The sequence below is a fragment of the Megachile rotundata genome, chromosome 16 (assembly GCF_050947335.1).
Source record: "Megachile rotundata isolate GNS110a chromosome 16, iyMegRotu1, whole genome shotgun sequence".
NCBI classification, from domain to species: Eukaryota; Metazoa; Arthropoda; class Insecta; order Hymenoptera; family Megachilidae; genus Megachile; species Megachile rotundata.
Genome location: NC_134998.1, coordinates 9,819,275 through 9,834,756, shown reverse-complemented (window position 1 = coordinate 9,834,756; position 15,482 = coordinate 9,819,275). Strand labels below are relative to the sequence as shown.

General features: G+C 38.6%; 2 protein-coding genes across 4 annotated transcripts; one reads left to right on the top strand and one right to left on the bottom strand.

The window, feature by feature from the left end:
- Positions 1-13: 13 nt before the first annotated feature.
- Sec71 (ADP ribosylation factor guanine nucleotide exchange factor Sec71) lies at positions 14-8,984 on the top strand. Its single transcript, XM_012283437.2, has 14 exons — positions 14-145; positions 247-531; positions 1,062-1,561; positions 1,656-2,053; positions 2,115-2,519; positions 2,599-2,955; positions 3,189-3,500; positions 3,582-3,823; positions 3,882-4,162; positions 4,253-4,583; positions 4,663-5,259; positions 5,327-5,547; positions 5,633-5,836; positions 5,911-8,984. Exons 2-14 carry the CDS (start codon positions 414-416, stop codon positions 7,036-7,038), a joined length of 5,094 nt encoding a protein of 1,697 aa, XP_012138827.1. The 5' UTR covers positions 14-145; positions 247-413; the 3' UTR covers positions 7,039-8,984.
- Oseg2 (intraflagellar transport protein Oseg2) lies at positions 8,158-15,279 on the bottom strand. 3 transcript variants are annotated; one of them, XM_012283438.2, is made up of 14 exons: positions 15,167-15,279; positions 14,878-15,021; positions 14,687-14,799; positions 14,427-14,612; positions 13,936-14,349; positions 13,132-13,761; positions 12,606-13,052; positions 11,800-12,535; positions 11,182-11,742; positions 10,670-11,113; positions 10,273-10,596; positions 9,792-10,208; positions 9,109-9,723; positions 8,158-9,037 (listed from the first exon to the last, which is right to left on the bottom strand). In XM_012283438.2, the coding sequence occupies exons 1-14, from the start codon at positions 15,203-15,205 to the stop codon at positions 8,900-8,902; spliced, it is 5,208 nt and encodes a 1,735-aa protein (XP_012138828.1). In that variant the 5' UTR covers positions 15,206-15,279; the 3' UTR covers positions 8,158-8,899. The 3 variants fall into 3 exon arrangements, with proteins under 3 accessions (XP_012138828.1, XP_012138829.1, XP_076397740.1); XM_076541625.1 differs by lacking the exon at positions 8,158-9,037 and having other exon boundaries at positions 9,549-9,661; XM_012283439.2 differs by lacking the exons at positions 14,427-14,612; positions 14,687-14,799; positions 14,878-15,021; positions 15,167-15,279 and having other exon boundaries at positions 13,827-13,946.
- Positions 15,280-15,482: the final 203 nt, after the last annotated feature.

The following is a 15,482-nucleotide window of genomic DNA, read 5'->3' as shown; positions in this document are numbered from 1 at the left end:
AACTAGCAACCAGTAGACATGTCGAGGGCGCCACATGGTTCTCCTTCGTCGTTTCAGTTTGTCTCTTATGGTTCCAGTGCTGTTTCAAAAGATCGTTGTCATTTTTGCACTTTCATCACTTTTTTACATGATTTTCTGAAAAATGGTTTGATACATATCTTTACAATAAAACGTCCAGGAAATTTGACCATTGTCCAGATTAAATTTGTTTTTGAAGTTCTTGATCGATCCGTGTTTCACCGTCAGTGTTGCAGAAGTTGCCAGTCTTTGAGGACAACCCGCCTCTAGGAGGTGATATAAATGATGTACAAAATACTGACACGTAAATCACAGTCGTGAAGATGCGAGACTCAAGTCGAGTCGCGTGTTCTTCCATGCCAGCCTAGCAGAGGAATCAGCGCGGCCCGGCGACGATGCAAAATAATTCCAAAGAAATGTTCATCATTAGAGCTTTGGAAAAGATCCTGGCTGACCGGGATGTCAAACGGTCGCACCTTTCACAACTTAGGAAGTCCTGCGAGACTGCACTTGGTAAATGTTTTAAATACTAGGATCGTTCCAACTTCACGTTGACACAATATGTAATATAAAGTTGTATCTTATTTGTATAAATGATGTCATTGATTAGAAACTTTCAGAATGACTTTAAATGTTAACACAAACTTGTTTGTGGAAATATTAAAATATAAATATATATGCAAATTACATTGTGCAATGTTTTGTAATATTTATGTTATTTTTATCTTCAATTTCTTGACATATGTGTGTAATAATTAATAACGATATTATAAGATTTAATTCCTAATACATGTAGTATATATTTTAAAAGAACATTTGACATTAAACTTATAATCACTAATAGGATTCAGATATTCAGAGTTATAACTATACATATATATACAATATTAAATATAAATATCTATGTAAAAATAGTATTGAATGTTGCTTCATATCTAATTTATTTTTAATCATATATTATACAATATAGTTTATCAGAAGATGAAGTAATCCAATTTGTCAAAATTTAAAAATGATTAATAATTATATATTTTACTTTACAGACAACTTGCGAAATGAAATCAAAGAAGGTTCTAATGCACAAGTGTCGACTGCCTTGCCACAACCACGCAGTGATTCCTATGTCATCTCTGCAGAAAAGTATTTTTTGCCATTCGAACTGGCTTGCCAGAGCAAATCACCAAGAATAGTAGTTACTGCTTTGGACTGTCTACAGAAATTGATTGCTTATGGACACCTAACTGGAAATGTACCTGATTCCACAGAGCCAAATAAGCTATTGATTGTACGTATTGTTGAAACAATTTGTGGATGTTTCATGGGGCCACAAACTGATGAGGGAGTTCAGTTGCAAATTATAAAAGCACTTCTCACAGTAATGACCAGTCAACATGTTGAAGTTCATGAAGGCACTGTATTACTTACAATACGTACAGTTTATAGCGTTTACTTGGCATCAAGGAACTTGGTTAATCAAACCACAGCTCGTGCAACTCTTACACAAATGATCAATGTTATTTTTGCTCGCATGGAAACACAAGCGGTAAATATAATAGTTAAATTTGATTGGAATTAAATTTTAAATAATCCAGTACTAAAACTGATTGACATTGCCTTTGGCTTTTTTGTCATATTAGGAAGAAGAAAATGTTAGAACAGAAGTGGAACATTCAGGAATAACTGTCAACACAGCTGGCAGTACATCTGGAGGAGAATTAGAAACAGAGACAGTAAATAATGAAGAACATTCAACAGAAAGCAGTCAGGAACCACAGTTAATTGTTCGAGGAATTTTAGAGGATGTTGTGAATTCAGTGGTTCCAGAGGATCCAACAATTGCTGTTACAGTAACTTCAGAGGAGGCTAGTTTAGATCAAGTGCCTATGGACGAAAACTCCGACGAAGCTGTCGCAGAAAGCGACAATATGGTCAGGGCAAAATTCACTCATGTCTTGCAAAAGGATGCATTCCTGGTGTTTAGAGCACTCTGCAAACTGTCCATGAAACCACTTCCGGATGGCACTCCAGATCCTAAGTACGCTTGTTTTTATTCATATTGTAATCAGCATCTTTATACAGTATTACTTTAATTTTAGGTCACATCAACTTAGGTCAAAAATTCTTTCGCTGCAGTTGCTTCTAGGTATACTGCAAAACGCGGGACCAGTATTACGATCGAATGAAATGTTTGTAATAGCCATAAAGCAATATCTTTGTGTGGCACTCTCAAAGAACGGAGTCTCCTCAGTGCCGGAGGTGTTCGAGCTTTCCCTGGCGCTCTTCCTCGCGTTGTTGGCTCGCTTCAAAATGCACCTAAAAATGCAGATAGAAGTTTTCTTCAAGGAAATTTTTATGAACATTCTTGAAACTTCTAGCAGTTCATTTGAGCACAAGTGGATGGTGATCCATGCGTTGACTCGAATTTGTGCGGATGCACAGAGTGTGGTTGACATATATGTGAATTACGACTGCGATCTTTCCGCTGCAAATTTATTTGAAAGGTGGGAAAATAAAGTACAATAAAATTGAACGAATGGATCAGTGATGGACAATTAATTGGTCACATTTTTTGTTCGACAGGCTTGTAAATGATTTATCGAAAATTGCACAGGGTAGGCAAGCACTAGAATTGGGTGCCTCGCCTAATCAAGAGAAATCAATGCGTATCAGAGGCCTCGAGTGTTTAGTATCAATCTTGAAATGTATGGTCGAATGGAGCAGAGACCTGTACGTAAATCCAAGCGTTCCAGCGGATCAACAGCTTCCATCGGAACCACCTGATCCTCCAGTAGAACCGCCACTACCTCGTTATGGAAGTGCAGGCAGTCTATCCTCTGCGAATTCCAGTTTAGTGGGCAACAAGGAGATACCAGATTCACCGGAACAGTACGAGGTGCAGAAACAGCAGAAAGAAGTGTGGGAGACTGGAATTGATATGTACGCGTTGCAGTTCACAACTTACTCTTTCTTCTTCCGTTTGTTTGATTAATTTGAAGTATCAAGCTGTCTTATTTGTACTTGAAAAATTTCAAGATTTTAAGTTTTAACTGAGTTTCACTGTAATAAGAGACTGCCTGATATTTTGAATCGTTCTAGCGATAGTTTAGGACGCGCGAAGCGTGCGAAACAGGCATGCTCTCTATTAATTGAAATGGTATTCTTACCTCTAGTTTTAATCGAAAGCCAAGCAAAGGAGTACAATATCTTCAAGAACAAGGTCTTCTAGGTAATTCGTCCGAAGATGTTGCACGCTGGCTTCATATGGACGAACGACTCGATAAGACCGCGATCGGCGATTTTCTCGGTGATCATAATCACAATCAGGTGATGTACAGTTATATTGATCAAATGAACTTTGCCGATCGCGATTTAGTTACAGCCCTGAGATACTTTCTTGAGGGCTTCAGGCTGCCGGGAGAGGCACAGAAAATCGATCGGTTGATGGAGAAATTTGCCAGCAGATACTGTGAATGCAATCCAAAGTAAGTGTATCTTAAATCTTTCTTTATATTTTATTTATTTCTAGGAGTCTAGGAGTTTCACATTTTATACATTTTTTTCAGTAATGGATTATTTACGAGTGCAGACACTGCATATGTTCTGGGTTTCTCTATCATTATGCTAACCACTGATCTCCATTCGCCTCAAGTAAAAAACAAAATGACAAAAGAACAATATATAAAACTCAATCGACGTATCAGTGATAACGAAGATCTGCCCGAGGAATATTTATCGAAAATTTATGACGAGATTGCGGGTAACGAAATTAAAATGAAGTCGAACCCTAATCGACCTGGTAAACAAGGTAAATATTTATGACACAGAAAGTTAAATAATTTTACTAATTCTTATTTGTTACATAGTTATCTCTAGTGAAAAGAAACGGCGTCTTTTATGGAATATGGAAATGGAAGTAATCTCAACCGCAGCGAAAAATCTGATGGAATCCGTCAGTCACGTTCAAGCGCCATTCACAACCGCCAAACATTTAGAGCACGTTAGACCAATGTTCAAGATTGCATGGACTCCATTTTTAGCTGCATTCAGCGTTGGCCTTCAAGACTGTGACGACCCAGAAATCGCTTCTCTTTGCCTAGATGGCATTAGATGTGCAATACGCATCGCTTGCATATTTCATATGACGGTAAACATTTGTGCAACATCAACAGAATTCCTTGTCCTTGTAAATCTGTTTCAGTTTTCTTTACTTATATCTTTCTTTTTTTAAGTATAGTTAGAACGGGACGCATACGTGCAAGCGTTAGCACGATTCACTTTATTAACAGCGAATTCACCGATCACCGAAATGAAGGCGAAGAATATTGATACCATAAAAACATTGATCACCGTCGCACATACTGATGGCAATTACCTTGGCAGCTCCTGGTTAGATGTTGTCAAATGTATTTCACAACTCGAGCTTGCACAACTTATTGGTACTGGAGTTAGACCACAACTTCTGGGTCCGCCATCTAAACCACATTTTCCATCGCCATTGGTGAACTTCAATCTAACTCACAACAATTCTCATCAAAATAATAGTTTAAATCTCAGTTCGTTGGATCGTAAGTGCATTGTTTATTAACATTTAATAAATGGGATAAGGATCTTAATTTGATTTATTATTTTCTTTATCAATCACAGCAAGCGTAAAGGAATCTATAGGAGAAACTAGCTCCCAGAGCGTAGTTGTGGCCGTCGACAGAATATTCACTGGATCCACCAGATTGGACGGAGATGCAATTGTAGAATTTGTGAAAGCTCTTTGCCAAGTCTCTCTAGAAGAACTGTCTCATCCAACGCAGCCACGAATGTTTTCTCTCACTAAAATTGTGGAGATCTCCTACTACAACATGGGTCGTATTAGGCTCCAGTGGTCCAGAATTTGGCAGGTGATAGGAGATCACTTCGACAGAGTTGGCTGTAGTCCTCGCCAGGACATCGCCTTCTTCGCGGTCGATTCGTTAAGGCAACTTGCAACTAAGTTCATCGAGAAAGGCGAATTCGCCAATTTCCGGTTTCAAAAAGATTTCCTCAGGCCGTTTGAGCATATCATGAAAAAGAACAGGTCACCAGTTATCAGAGACATGGTCGTTCGTTGCGTCGCGCAAATTGTACACTCACAGGCACCCAATATTCGGTCAGGATGGAAAAATATATTCAGTGTGTTTCATCATGCAGCCAGTGACAGAGACGAAGCTGTTGTTGAATTGGCATTTTCAATGACAGGCAAAATTATAAGTTAGTGTTTACTCTAGATTTATAAGAATATTGTGTGTTCGCATATTTATTTAAAATATATTTGTAGATGAATTGTACGCCGAAGATTTTAGTATCATGGTGGATTCCTTCCAAGACGCCGTCAAGTGCCTCAGTGAATTTGCTTGCAACGCCTCTTTCCCAGAAACAAGCATGGAAGCCATAAGATTGATACGTTCTTGTGCCTCATACATTGATGCTAATCCAAATCTATTTGCAGAAGGCATGATGGATGATAGCGGAATGGTGTCTGAGGAAGACAGAGCTTGGGTAAAGACATTATGCAATATACAGGGTGTTCCAATTGTGTAGAATTAACATTACAGCATTCATAATTTCAAATACCACTGTTTAGGTGAGAGGCTGGTTCCCACTGTTGTTCGAGCTATCATGTATCGTGAGCAGATGTAAATTGGATGTTCGAACAAGAGCATTAACTGTGTTGTTCGACGTTGTTAAAACACACGGGGCATCTTTTAAACCTCACTGGTGGAAGGATCTGTTTCAAGTTCTCTTCAGGATCTTTGATAATATGAAACTGCCTGAACAGCATACAGAAGTAATTAAAAGAATCATGTCTCTTTTTAGTGCTTGTTTTCTCATTTAATAATTTCATTCAAAATTACGCTTCAGAAAGCAGAATGGATGACGACCACTTGCAACCACGCCTTGTACGCCATAGTGGATGTGTTCTCCCAGTTCTACGATACCCTAGGGCCTCTTCTTTTGGAGCAACTATATTCTCAGTTACTGTGGTGCGTGCAACAAGATAATGAACAGTTGGCAAGATCCGGTACGAATTGCTTGGAGAATCTGGTGATCAGTAACGGGATTAAATTTGACGAGCAAACTTGGGAGAAGACCTGCAGCTGCGTTCTCGATATCTTCGAGAGTACCTTACCATCCGCTCTTCTTACATGGAAACCCCTATCACCTAACAAAGAGTCTGACCTGGACGTGATCACAGGCGAGACTGATAACCACGTTGGCATTCTAAAGAGGAGCAACAGTTCTCAAAGCCTATCGACCAACGAGTCCGGGAAGAACAAGCTATTTTACGCGTTATCAATAAAATGTGTTGTGCAGCTGGAGCTGATCCAAACAATAGACAATATCGTATTCTATCCAGCAACGTCGAGGAAGGAGGATCAAGAAAACCTGGCACTGGCGCAAGCGGACATGTTCAATGGTAAATCCTCAGAATTAGGTGTCAGGGCAGGTGCGGATCAGCAGAAAGAAGAACAAGGCATGTATTGTGCCCTGACAACGATGCACCTGTTGCAGCTAGTCGAGTGTCTGTTGAAATCTCATCGATTCGCCAAGAGTTTCAATTCCAACCACGAACAACGTAACGTGCTCTGGAAAGCTGGCTTCCGGGGCAACGTGAAACCAAATTTACTTAAACAAGAGACTCAGTCATTGGCATGCGCGTTACGAATACTCTTCAAAATGTACAGCGACGAAGCTCACAGGGCTGATTGGAGCAAAGTGGAGTCTAGGTTAGTCGAAGTGGCTTGTGAAGCGCTGGAATATTTCCTTGCGCTTTCCAATGAGGCTCATAGAGACGCCTGGACTCCTATCTTGTTGCTGCTTCTGACGAGAATCCTGAAGATGAGTGATAATCGGTTCGCGGTGCACGCGTCTAATTGTTACCCATTGCTATGCGAGGTTATGTGCTTTGATCTCAAGCCAGAATTACGATCTGTACTACGAAGATTCTTTTTAAGAATTGGTCCAGTATTTAGGATCACGCAGCAATAATTGCTGTAATTAGGCGCTGTAAAGGAAAGATGCGTTTTGGGCTGTTCTGCAAGGTATAGAGTGATTCTTATAAGTGGAATGGGTTATAATTAGGGATATGTGCATTCCTAATCATAACTATTTCCTAAAGATAGAAAATTTGTACATGATTTGATGAAGTCCTTTTTTTATTACAAACAGGCAAAAGTAAAATATCAAATGTAATTTAGTATTTGAAATTTGTGTTTAGAAATTGTAACTTATTCTGTTCATAAGAATCTTCCTGGCGTACAATTGTTTGAAGACATTACCTATGATATGAGAATCGAAACAGTGAGGTTAAATACGACGCGTGAATAGGATAAAATAAAACCGACAAACAGAATGGATCGTGTTAGTAAAATAGTAGGAGAAAAACATATGTATGTATTATGTAAGTTCCGAATCTCCCTCCTTTGTATTTAATGTTCTTCATTTTTTATAAGGAAGAGGAGAGACTTCGAGTCGATGTGCGTGTGCAGGGTATTTAATAAATAGGGTATTTTCTGGTCTTCGTAGGATACGGAAGGCTAAAATATAAATCCTCAAACTTCTAGCTAAATTATAATTCTATTTAATGATGGTTTAAATTTACTTAATCATTCTGAACCTTGCTTTATTGATTAGGAGTGCAAAGGATTTTATTTTAGATACATTCAGAATGTACCATGTATTGAATGCATGTAAAAAGGGAAGGTGTTTCCTCGTTCACAAGAAATGTGCTATTTATCAAATGTTTTGCATACGTATTTGAGCATAAATGCATATACAAAGTGTCTCTTGAAGTATACTGTACCATCCATAAATCAACCAAGCGAAGAATAAGATAATTTGCAATATTTTTATAGAATTGATTAGCTATTTTGTAACTCCTAAATAATTTGAGAACTGGTAGCAGAGCCCTCAAGGATTACCTTATCTTGAGGTTAGATATCTTATTTGCAGTACATTTTTTCAGACACTTTCTGTATGTTAAAATACTTAGGAAATGATGGTATAAGCAAGAAATGACAGATACTTAAGAAACAATATTTTGTTAAAGGATCAACCTTTATTTTTTACGAGTATAATTACAATTCAAAATAAATATGTCTTACTAGAGAATAGATGCAACACTTTGATAGATACATGGAATGTTTCCTATCAGTTTTTAAATATATCTAATCACAAAGATTTTATCTTACATTTTTACACATTGTTTTTCGTCAGCCTAACTTAAATAAATATAAAACGTAGGATATTGAATATTAAGAGATATACTAACTGAAAAAGCAGAAAGAGTTTTAAGAAATTGAACATTTAGTACTACAAAGTTTCTTGTTTCCAGCTTGTACTATTGTTTTTGAGATATATAGTCTGTGTACAAATGCGACACGCGTATAGTCATCACCAAGTAGTCATATAAATATCCATCGTGGATAGGTGTTCAGACAACGAGTGATAGTTTCTAACTCGTTAGGGTTTTGATTGTTATACATAGAACCAGTTTACGATTAAGACATGAGAATCCCATGGACATAATAATACATGTATATTCGCATTGCATAGAATTATTTATGCTTAAGTTAGATTAATTATTTACATGATGCAGCCTTATTTAAATAAATTTTAGAGAAACAAGGATTTCCTGTTTGTTTCTGTTCTCCTTATCAAAGGAAAGCTTAAGTCATTGTGCAATTTGTATCACAATCAAATAGTATAGTAACGAGTTCAAAATACAAATCACTGGAATGAGTTTTATACACTGAAACAACTGTGTATTTATAATATATGTACATATAGACTTTTTAGTTTAGTTTTTAACTAGTGTCTATGATTACAAAAAATTGTGAACCTAGTGGGGTTAGAAAGAGTAATTAGGAACTATTCCGCACCATTCTTGAATAAAAGCTAAGATATCATTGAGAACTGAATCTTGAGGAGCCTGACGTGCTGTATTAATCATTTTGGTCCAATCATCTCGGTCAGCTACTCGTTTACTCTAAAGAAAAATTGTACCTTCAGTAAAATTACAAAATAATGTACTAAAATTTTTTTGATTATTTAAAGTACCTCTGTAAATCGAATGATGGGACCTCGTACAGGGTATCCTGTTAAAATACATTCTTGTAAAGCCGTAGTACCAGCTGACGGAGAAGTTAGTGATCCAACATAGACTCCTCTGTGATCCGTAGGTAGAACTTGTTCCACTTTCTGATCCATGGATACTGCCAGTACCCATTCACGAGCTTCTTCCCGTTGTTCTGGGCTCATACTCAAAGACTCTGGTAATGGAACTTCCACTGGGAAGTCTGTGACAGCTAGATCATCGACATCCATTACAGTACTGTCTCCTTCTTCTATGCACTCCTCTAAATCCAGGAAGTGATTCAGGAAAACGAAGGCTTCGCTGTTTAATCCGGCTGTTCGTGCCTCAATACCGGCTTCATAATAAGTTCTATCAGCGAGGAGAATGTCCGTGTACCTCAGTAGAGATATAGAGGCTTTCAATACTAGTCCAGACAGTACAGAGTAATCACTGCATCCGCGTTTGACTGCTGAATAATGTGTTGCCTCAAGTAACCTCTCAAATTTGAATGTTGATGAGACTTCAGAAGACTTCAAACTATTGCAAAGTTCCAGAAGAACGGTTCGCAAGAGAGCAAGATATTTATACTCATAATATGCCTGTTCACATTTAAACATACTTAATAGAAGAATTAATAAATGCACTGTTGTATGAGTATTCCATTTACCTCTGAATTCAACACGCTCTCTGATAATTGTAAATACAGATTGAAGTTCTGTGGAATAGGAGGTATTCCATATTTAACGTACAGCTGCAAAGCCTCGAGCGGAGCGTTCATCTTCAAAAGCTGAACAGCTCGTTGTGCAACGTATTTGTGTAAAATCTGAGAACCCTGAGAACTGGCAGTTTCAAACACTTGATTCCACTGTCCCTTATTGGCCAGTATTTCAAGACCAGCCGCTGCGTCAATCTCCACTAATCTTTCTATCTGTCCATCTCTCAGCATAGCTTCCTTATACTTCTCTTCAAGATAGGGCTCTATATCCGGTGCCAGTTCCCTCACTATACGTTTAGCTCTTTCCCACTCTCCAACCGACGCCAGTGCGTCAATGGCATCTTTCAATCTATCAGCTTGTAAAAACACCTAAAAGAGAAATAAGTTTTAAACTTTGAGTTAGGAATTGAGATAGAACTGTGGAAATAATGACCTGTGCAGCAAGAGCATGTTCGCCAACAGCAAACAGTCGTGCACCAAGATCTCCGCCAACTTGAGCTGCAGTTTCTGTATCAGCTTGATGAAGCAGAATATCAGCTGCTCGTATAAGGGATGATCTAGGTGCTTGGGGATCTAGGATTAAGATATCCAAAGCGGCTCGCACTTCTCCAACCTCCAACCACTTTTGAGCTTCTTCAAAAGCATTCGCGCCAGCAAGCGAAGCACTCTTTTGACCCAATTCCCGTCGAAGATTAGCTTCTTGACTCGGTAAATATTCTCTACAAACGCGTAACGCTTCAGACCACATGCCTGCTTTCTATAACACATGAATGTTTCATTATATTCTACGTCACACTGCATAATACTGTATTATCATTGTAATATTTTACTTTGTAATGTTCAATGATCATTTCTGGTTTATATGCTCTCAACAATAGAGTTTCTGCTAACGAATAATCTTGAGCTTCCGCAGCCTCGTTTGCCCTAGCGATGAGAACTTGGGCAACCGCGTCCTGATTGATCGACTGCGCCACATCCTCAGCTGCTTCCCAATCACGATTATGTATGTACATCTGAACTGCTTCCATTGTTCTTTCCGCTTTGATGAACTCCTTTTCGGCTTCAGAGAAGCGACCTGCATCCTCCAATGCCATTGCATACCTGTAGTGAACCTCTTTCTTCTGATCAGCATTGCCATACTTGGAGATTTCTAAAGCCCAGTCGAAAAGACCTGCTTCGCAAGCCAACTGAAGACAACTGTCTAGATAATTCAGACGTATCAGTAACCTTGCTGATAATTCTGGAGCTAGGGTGCGTGCCCACATTAAAGCGACCTGAAGAAAAAGAAATTAAATATTAGCAAGGAATGCAATTTGAGTGTAGTTTAAAAGTATATATTCACCTGCTGAGCAGCATTATCCCCAGCATTGTTTTTGGCAACACGAAGAGCATCTTCCCACATGTTGGCTGATCTGTAAGCAGTAATAGCACTCTTCCAATCACCAGCTGCAAGATAGTGCTCCTCAGCTTCTCGAGGTTTCCCCGCAGCATCCAATTCTCTGGCTAAATGTGCATGAGTTGCCTCCAATAGGTTTGGTCTGAATTTTCCCACCAGTCGAATCATGTCTGCACGGCGACCAGCCTTCTTGTACATTGATATGGCTGCATCGTATTCACCAATGGCAACGTATAATTCTTCAGCATGTTTCAGGTCTCCTGCTTCACAGAGATTGGCAGCGTGCTTAGCCAGTACTTCATTTGCCTCATCAGGAGTCATGTATTCTTGAGCTACTTCGTAGGCTCGACTCCAGTTGCCATCGTGTATGTGGACTTCCACTGCGTGTCGAGCATCCCCAGCACGAATAAAGAGCTTCTCTGCAATATTCTTATCACCTATCGAGGCGAAATACTCGCCTAGTTTTTCACACTGCTTGCGCAGAATGGGACTATCATCCTCAATAACCTAAACAAAGATTGTTCATTGAATTAATTGGGGATTAGTCTTTGAAGAAATACCTACTTGCACAATTTGTAAGCCCTTCCTCCACTGACGAGCATTGATAGCAGCATCCAGGGCTAAAGTAGTTTCCCCTGCTTCAATAAAGTGATTAATGGCCGCGTCATAGTGGCCAGCTGATGCCAAATGTTTACCCCAGTCTCGTTCAAGATCAACCACACAAGTTGGATCTACTTCCCTAGCTAATTCAACTGCTCTTGCAAATACACCAGCTTGAGAATAACATTTGATAGCCTCCTGTGGTTCTGAAGTCTTTTCTAACAACTCTCCAGCTAACTCCATCAAGTCTGTCATCTTCAGCACCCTCACAATTTCGTTAACAATCGTCCTGTCTTTTAATAGCTCATCATCAGTCAGGACCAGTCTAGCTGCTCGTCCAGGTCGACGAGCATCTAGATACAGTTTAACTGCTCGTCGTGGATTGGTATTTTCTAGAATAGCTGCGGCTCTGGCTGCTTGGCCGCTTTCTAGTAGCCAAGTTAAATGTCTATCTCTAAGTTCCTGGAGACCTGGGTACCCTCTGTTTTGTGCCAATGTCAATGCATCTTCCCAATGCCAATACCTCTGGTACATGTCCAGAGCCTTATCCAACTCGTTCTGTTCTAGGTATATGGCCTCTGCAGTCTTCAACTCTCCATTCAGAATTGCTAGCTTCGCCCAACAGTCAGGACTGGAGAGTGGATCATTTCCAGTTTCTGTACTGTACTTTTCTCCAATATTTACAATATTCTTTAAGAACCTGCAGATAACAAATCAGAGTCATTCTTTTGTAAAAGCATCAAGTCATTAAAAAAATATGCAAATAGAACCTAGAACATGCTACATCTCCCAGTGCTGCATAACACCTAGCAGCAACCAACAGTTGCCTGGTGGCCATTGCATTCCTAGCCACGTTCTCCCACATGGCCTCTGCTTGAGGCCTGTCTGCCAGTTCCTCCAGGAATAGCAGAGCTCTACCAAAATCATTATCGTGCAGCGCTGTGCCAAATTCAATTAATGGCTCATCAAGTAAATAGGCTACTTTGCCTCCAAGCTCTTCTACCATGACAGAAGTACGCCCATCTTCTCGGACAATGTCGACTGCGTCCCCACGGACAGGTATTAGAGTAGCTACCTCTGGAGCATCCACATTGTACCAAACTGCTAAGGTTTGGCCTGTTTGAGCTACCACTACATCGCTCCCTAATACCCAGGAGACAAAACTGACACCAGTTAACAATAAAATTCGTCCACCCAGTTCATCGCTTAACCACAATCTATGTGAACAATGTGAAGCATGAGTTTCATTTAAATTTGACATAAAAAGACTTTGCTATCACAATTTAGATTCTTTACCTAGCTCTTTTGTCTCTTGATAACAATCTGTGGCCAGTTTCGCTCAATTCCAACCAGTCAACACGAACATCATGAGAAATCATGGCAATTGTTATCCCAGTTATTAAATCAGCAATACGTACAGTTCTAGGATCCAATAAATAAGCGAGTCTCTTATTGTCTGGAGCATTAGGTACTTGTCTTTCATTGATTCTCACACTAACTACGTGAGGATTAACTGCCTCTGTTCTTACAGAGCCCAGTGGCTCATTATTTCCATATTCCACGATGGTCAACTCTCCAGAGCAAAAGATCAAACACACTCTGGGATACTCAAAAAAGAACTTCTCACTATTGCTTTTATCATCCCATGGAATTTCACTGATCAGATTCAATTCAATATCAGCAAGCAATAATGTATTAGCTGTACGAGCTACTACATTGTTATCAGCTCGTCCTAGAACTTTAACATCCTCTATTTCATTGCCTGTTTGTGATCTGATAATGACAGGGCGGTTGCCTTCATGTAGTGGTCGAATTACTACTTGACTGGGACCAACATAAGCTACCTCATGGCTGCCTCTTATTACTGTTCTCTTCAGTACCGTTTCAAACTGCTCTACAGCACCACAGAGGCTACCTAAGAGCAACCTGAAAAAGAATGAGACATTATACAATAAAATAATCTTCATTTATTGAAGAAGAAGCTACCTTACTTCATGTGAATGTTGATGGAGTCTTCAGACATACTCTACTAGACTTCTATCTAATAATGAATATGAAATGTATCTTTTTTTGTTTTCATTAAATAGTATAATTGCTAACCTGGAACCATCACGACGCCATGATATAGCAGTGACAGTGTAAAAATTAGGTAAAGCTTTTGTATTGGCCTCCTCCCAAATTGAACGACGTGGACTCCAATCTAATATTCTTATTTTATTCCAAGATCCAATAGCTACACTTTGTCCACTTGGACTGCAACAGGCCACTGCTATTTCCTTCTCATTTTCGCGACTGTAATCGAAATTCTTCACTAGTTTTCCTCGAGAATCATAAAAGGTTACTCTCTTATCGCATCCTGCTGCTAGAATGTGAGATTGGGGCCAAGCTAATGCATAAGCAGGCACAGTGTGTGTGCAGATACGTCCAGATGGTTCATGACTTCCATCATCAGTTAAATGATATTTTATAATAGTACCATCAACATGACTTGAGAGAAATCCAGTTCCTCTTATACTAAAATTAAATATAATTAACTTATTATTCATGTGAAGTAATATTTAACACTATAATAGAAGGGATTTTTAAGTCACTTTGAAGCTAATGCAATAGTTGTTGAATCAGCTGTATAGAGAGTCTGAGCTTTTTGAGATTTCACTAATGCTGCACGGACTTTTCCATCTACTAAACCAACAATGATTGGTCCTTCGGTTAACCAAATCAAGCAAGTAACTGCTGAACTTTGTCGAAACTTGTTGCATATTACCTTCTTCTCTCCCCTGTAATCAGCATGTAATATGAAGCATGTATAATTGATTTTAAAATGTAATGTTTTTTCACTTTTATTACATACCATTGTTCTCCAATCTTATACACATAAATTATGCAGTCAGTTTGACCAACTGCTATCTTTGTTGAGTCTGGAGAAAAGGCTATACCTTTGATCATATAACTCTTCTTACCAAACTATGAAATAATTAACAACTTTTCAATGCCAGTACGAACATCAATTGTATTCAATACATTCTGTTTCATTACACAAACCTTGGAGTCAACAGGTTTTGTTGAAAATTTGTCCCGCTTTACACAATTTTCATCAAAAAGATATATGGACCGATCAGATGATGCAACAGCTAGTTTCAAATTGTTTGGTGACCAAACAATGCCTACTACACGGTTCTCATATTCCTATTTAAATAAAAATTAATATTTAACAGAACAAAAAATAATTACATGATTATGCTTAGAGAAACAAGTTTATTAAAAATAACAAATAAAACAATTAAAGAATATGTAACAGATTAAAAATAACTTATAAAAATAGAATACATACACTTGGTGGCACAACATTGCCCAAGTACTTAAGTAACATGATGATTCTTGATGACAGTCAATGTCACTTGATTATAAAGAATATTTACTCAGTCATGTGTTTCTATATGATTCCATATTACACCATGCTAAATCATGTGTTATTGCATGAGATACATGGTTTGTGTATACTTGAGTTGCTTAGCAACACTTCAGCTTATGAACAGTTGACGAGGGTTCACAGAAGAAGACAATAAAAATTGGTTTTTTAACCTTGTTTTGCAGTACATGCCATAGATTATTCAATTTGTTATAATAATAAATAATTGATACAGATA

Bases quoted from the DNA above. Each gene is read 5' to 3' on its own strand.
- Sec71 (XM_012283437.2), top strand. From the start codon at position 414: ATGCAAAATAATTCCAAAGAAATGTTCATCATTAGAGCTTTGGAAAAG. The intron at 4,163-4,252 runs GTAAACATTTGT...TTTTAAGTATAG, and splicing joins CTTGCATATTTCATATGACG to TTAGAACGGGACGCATACGT. The intron at 5,548-5,632 runs GTAAAGACATTA...ACCACTGTTTAG, and splicing joins CTGAGGAAGACAGAGCTTGG to GTGAGAGGCTGGTTCCCACT.
- Oseg2 (XM_012283438.2), bottom strand. From the start codon at position 15,205: ATGTTACTTAAGTACTTGGGCAATGTTGTGCCACCAAGT. The intron at 15,022-15,166 runs GTATGTATTCTA...TTATTTAAATAG, and splicing joins GCAATGTTGTGCCACCAAGT to GAATATGAGAACCGTGTAGT. The intron at 12,536-12,605 runs GTTCTATTTGCA...TGTTATCTGCAG, and splicing joins GGAGATGTAGCATGTTCTAG to GTTCTTAAAGAATATTGTAA.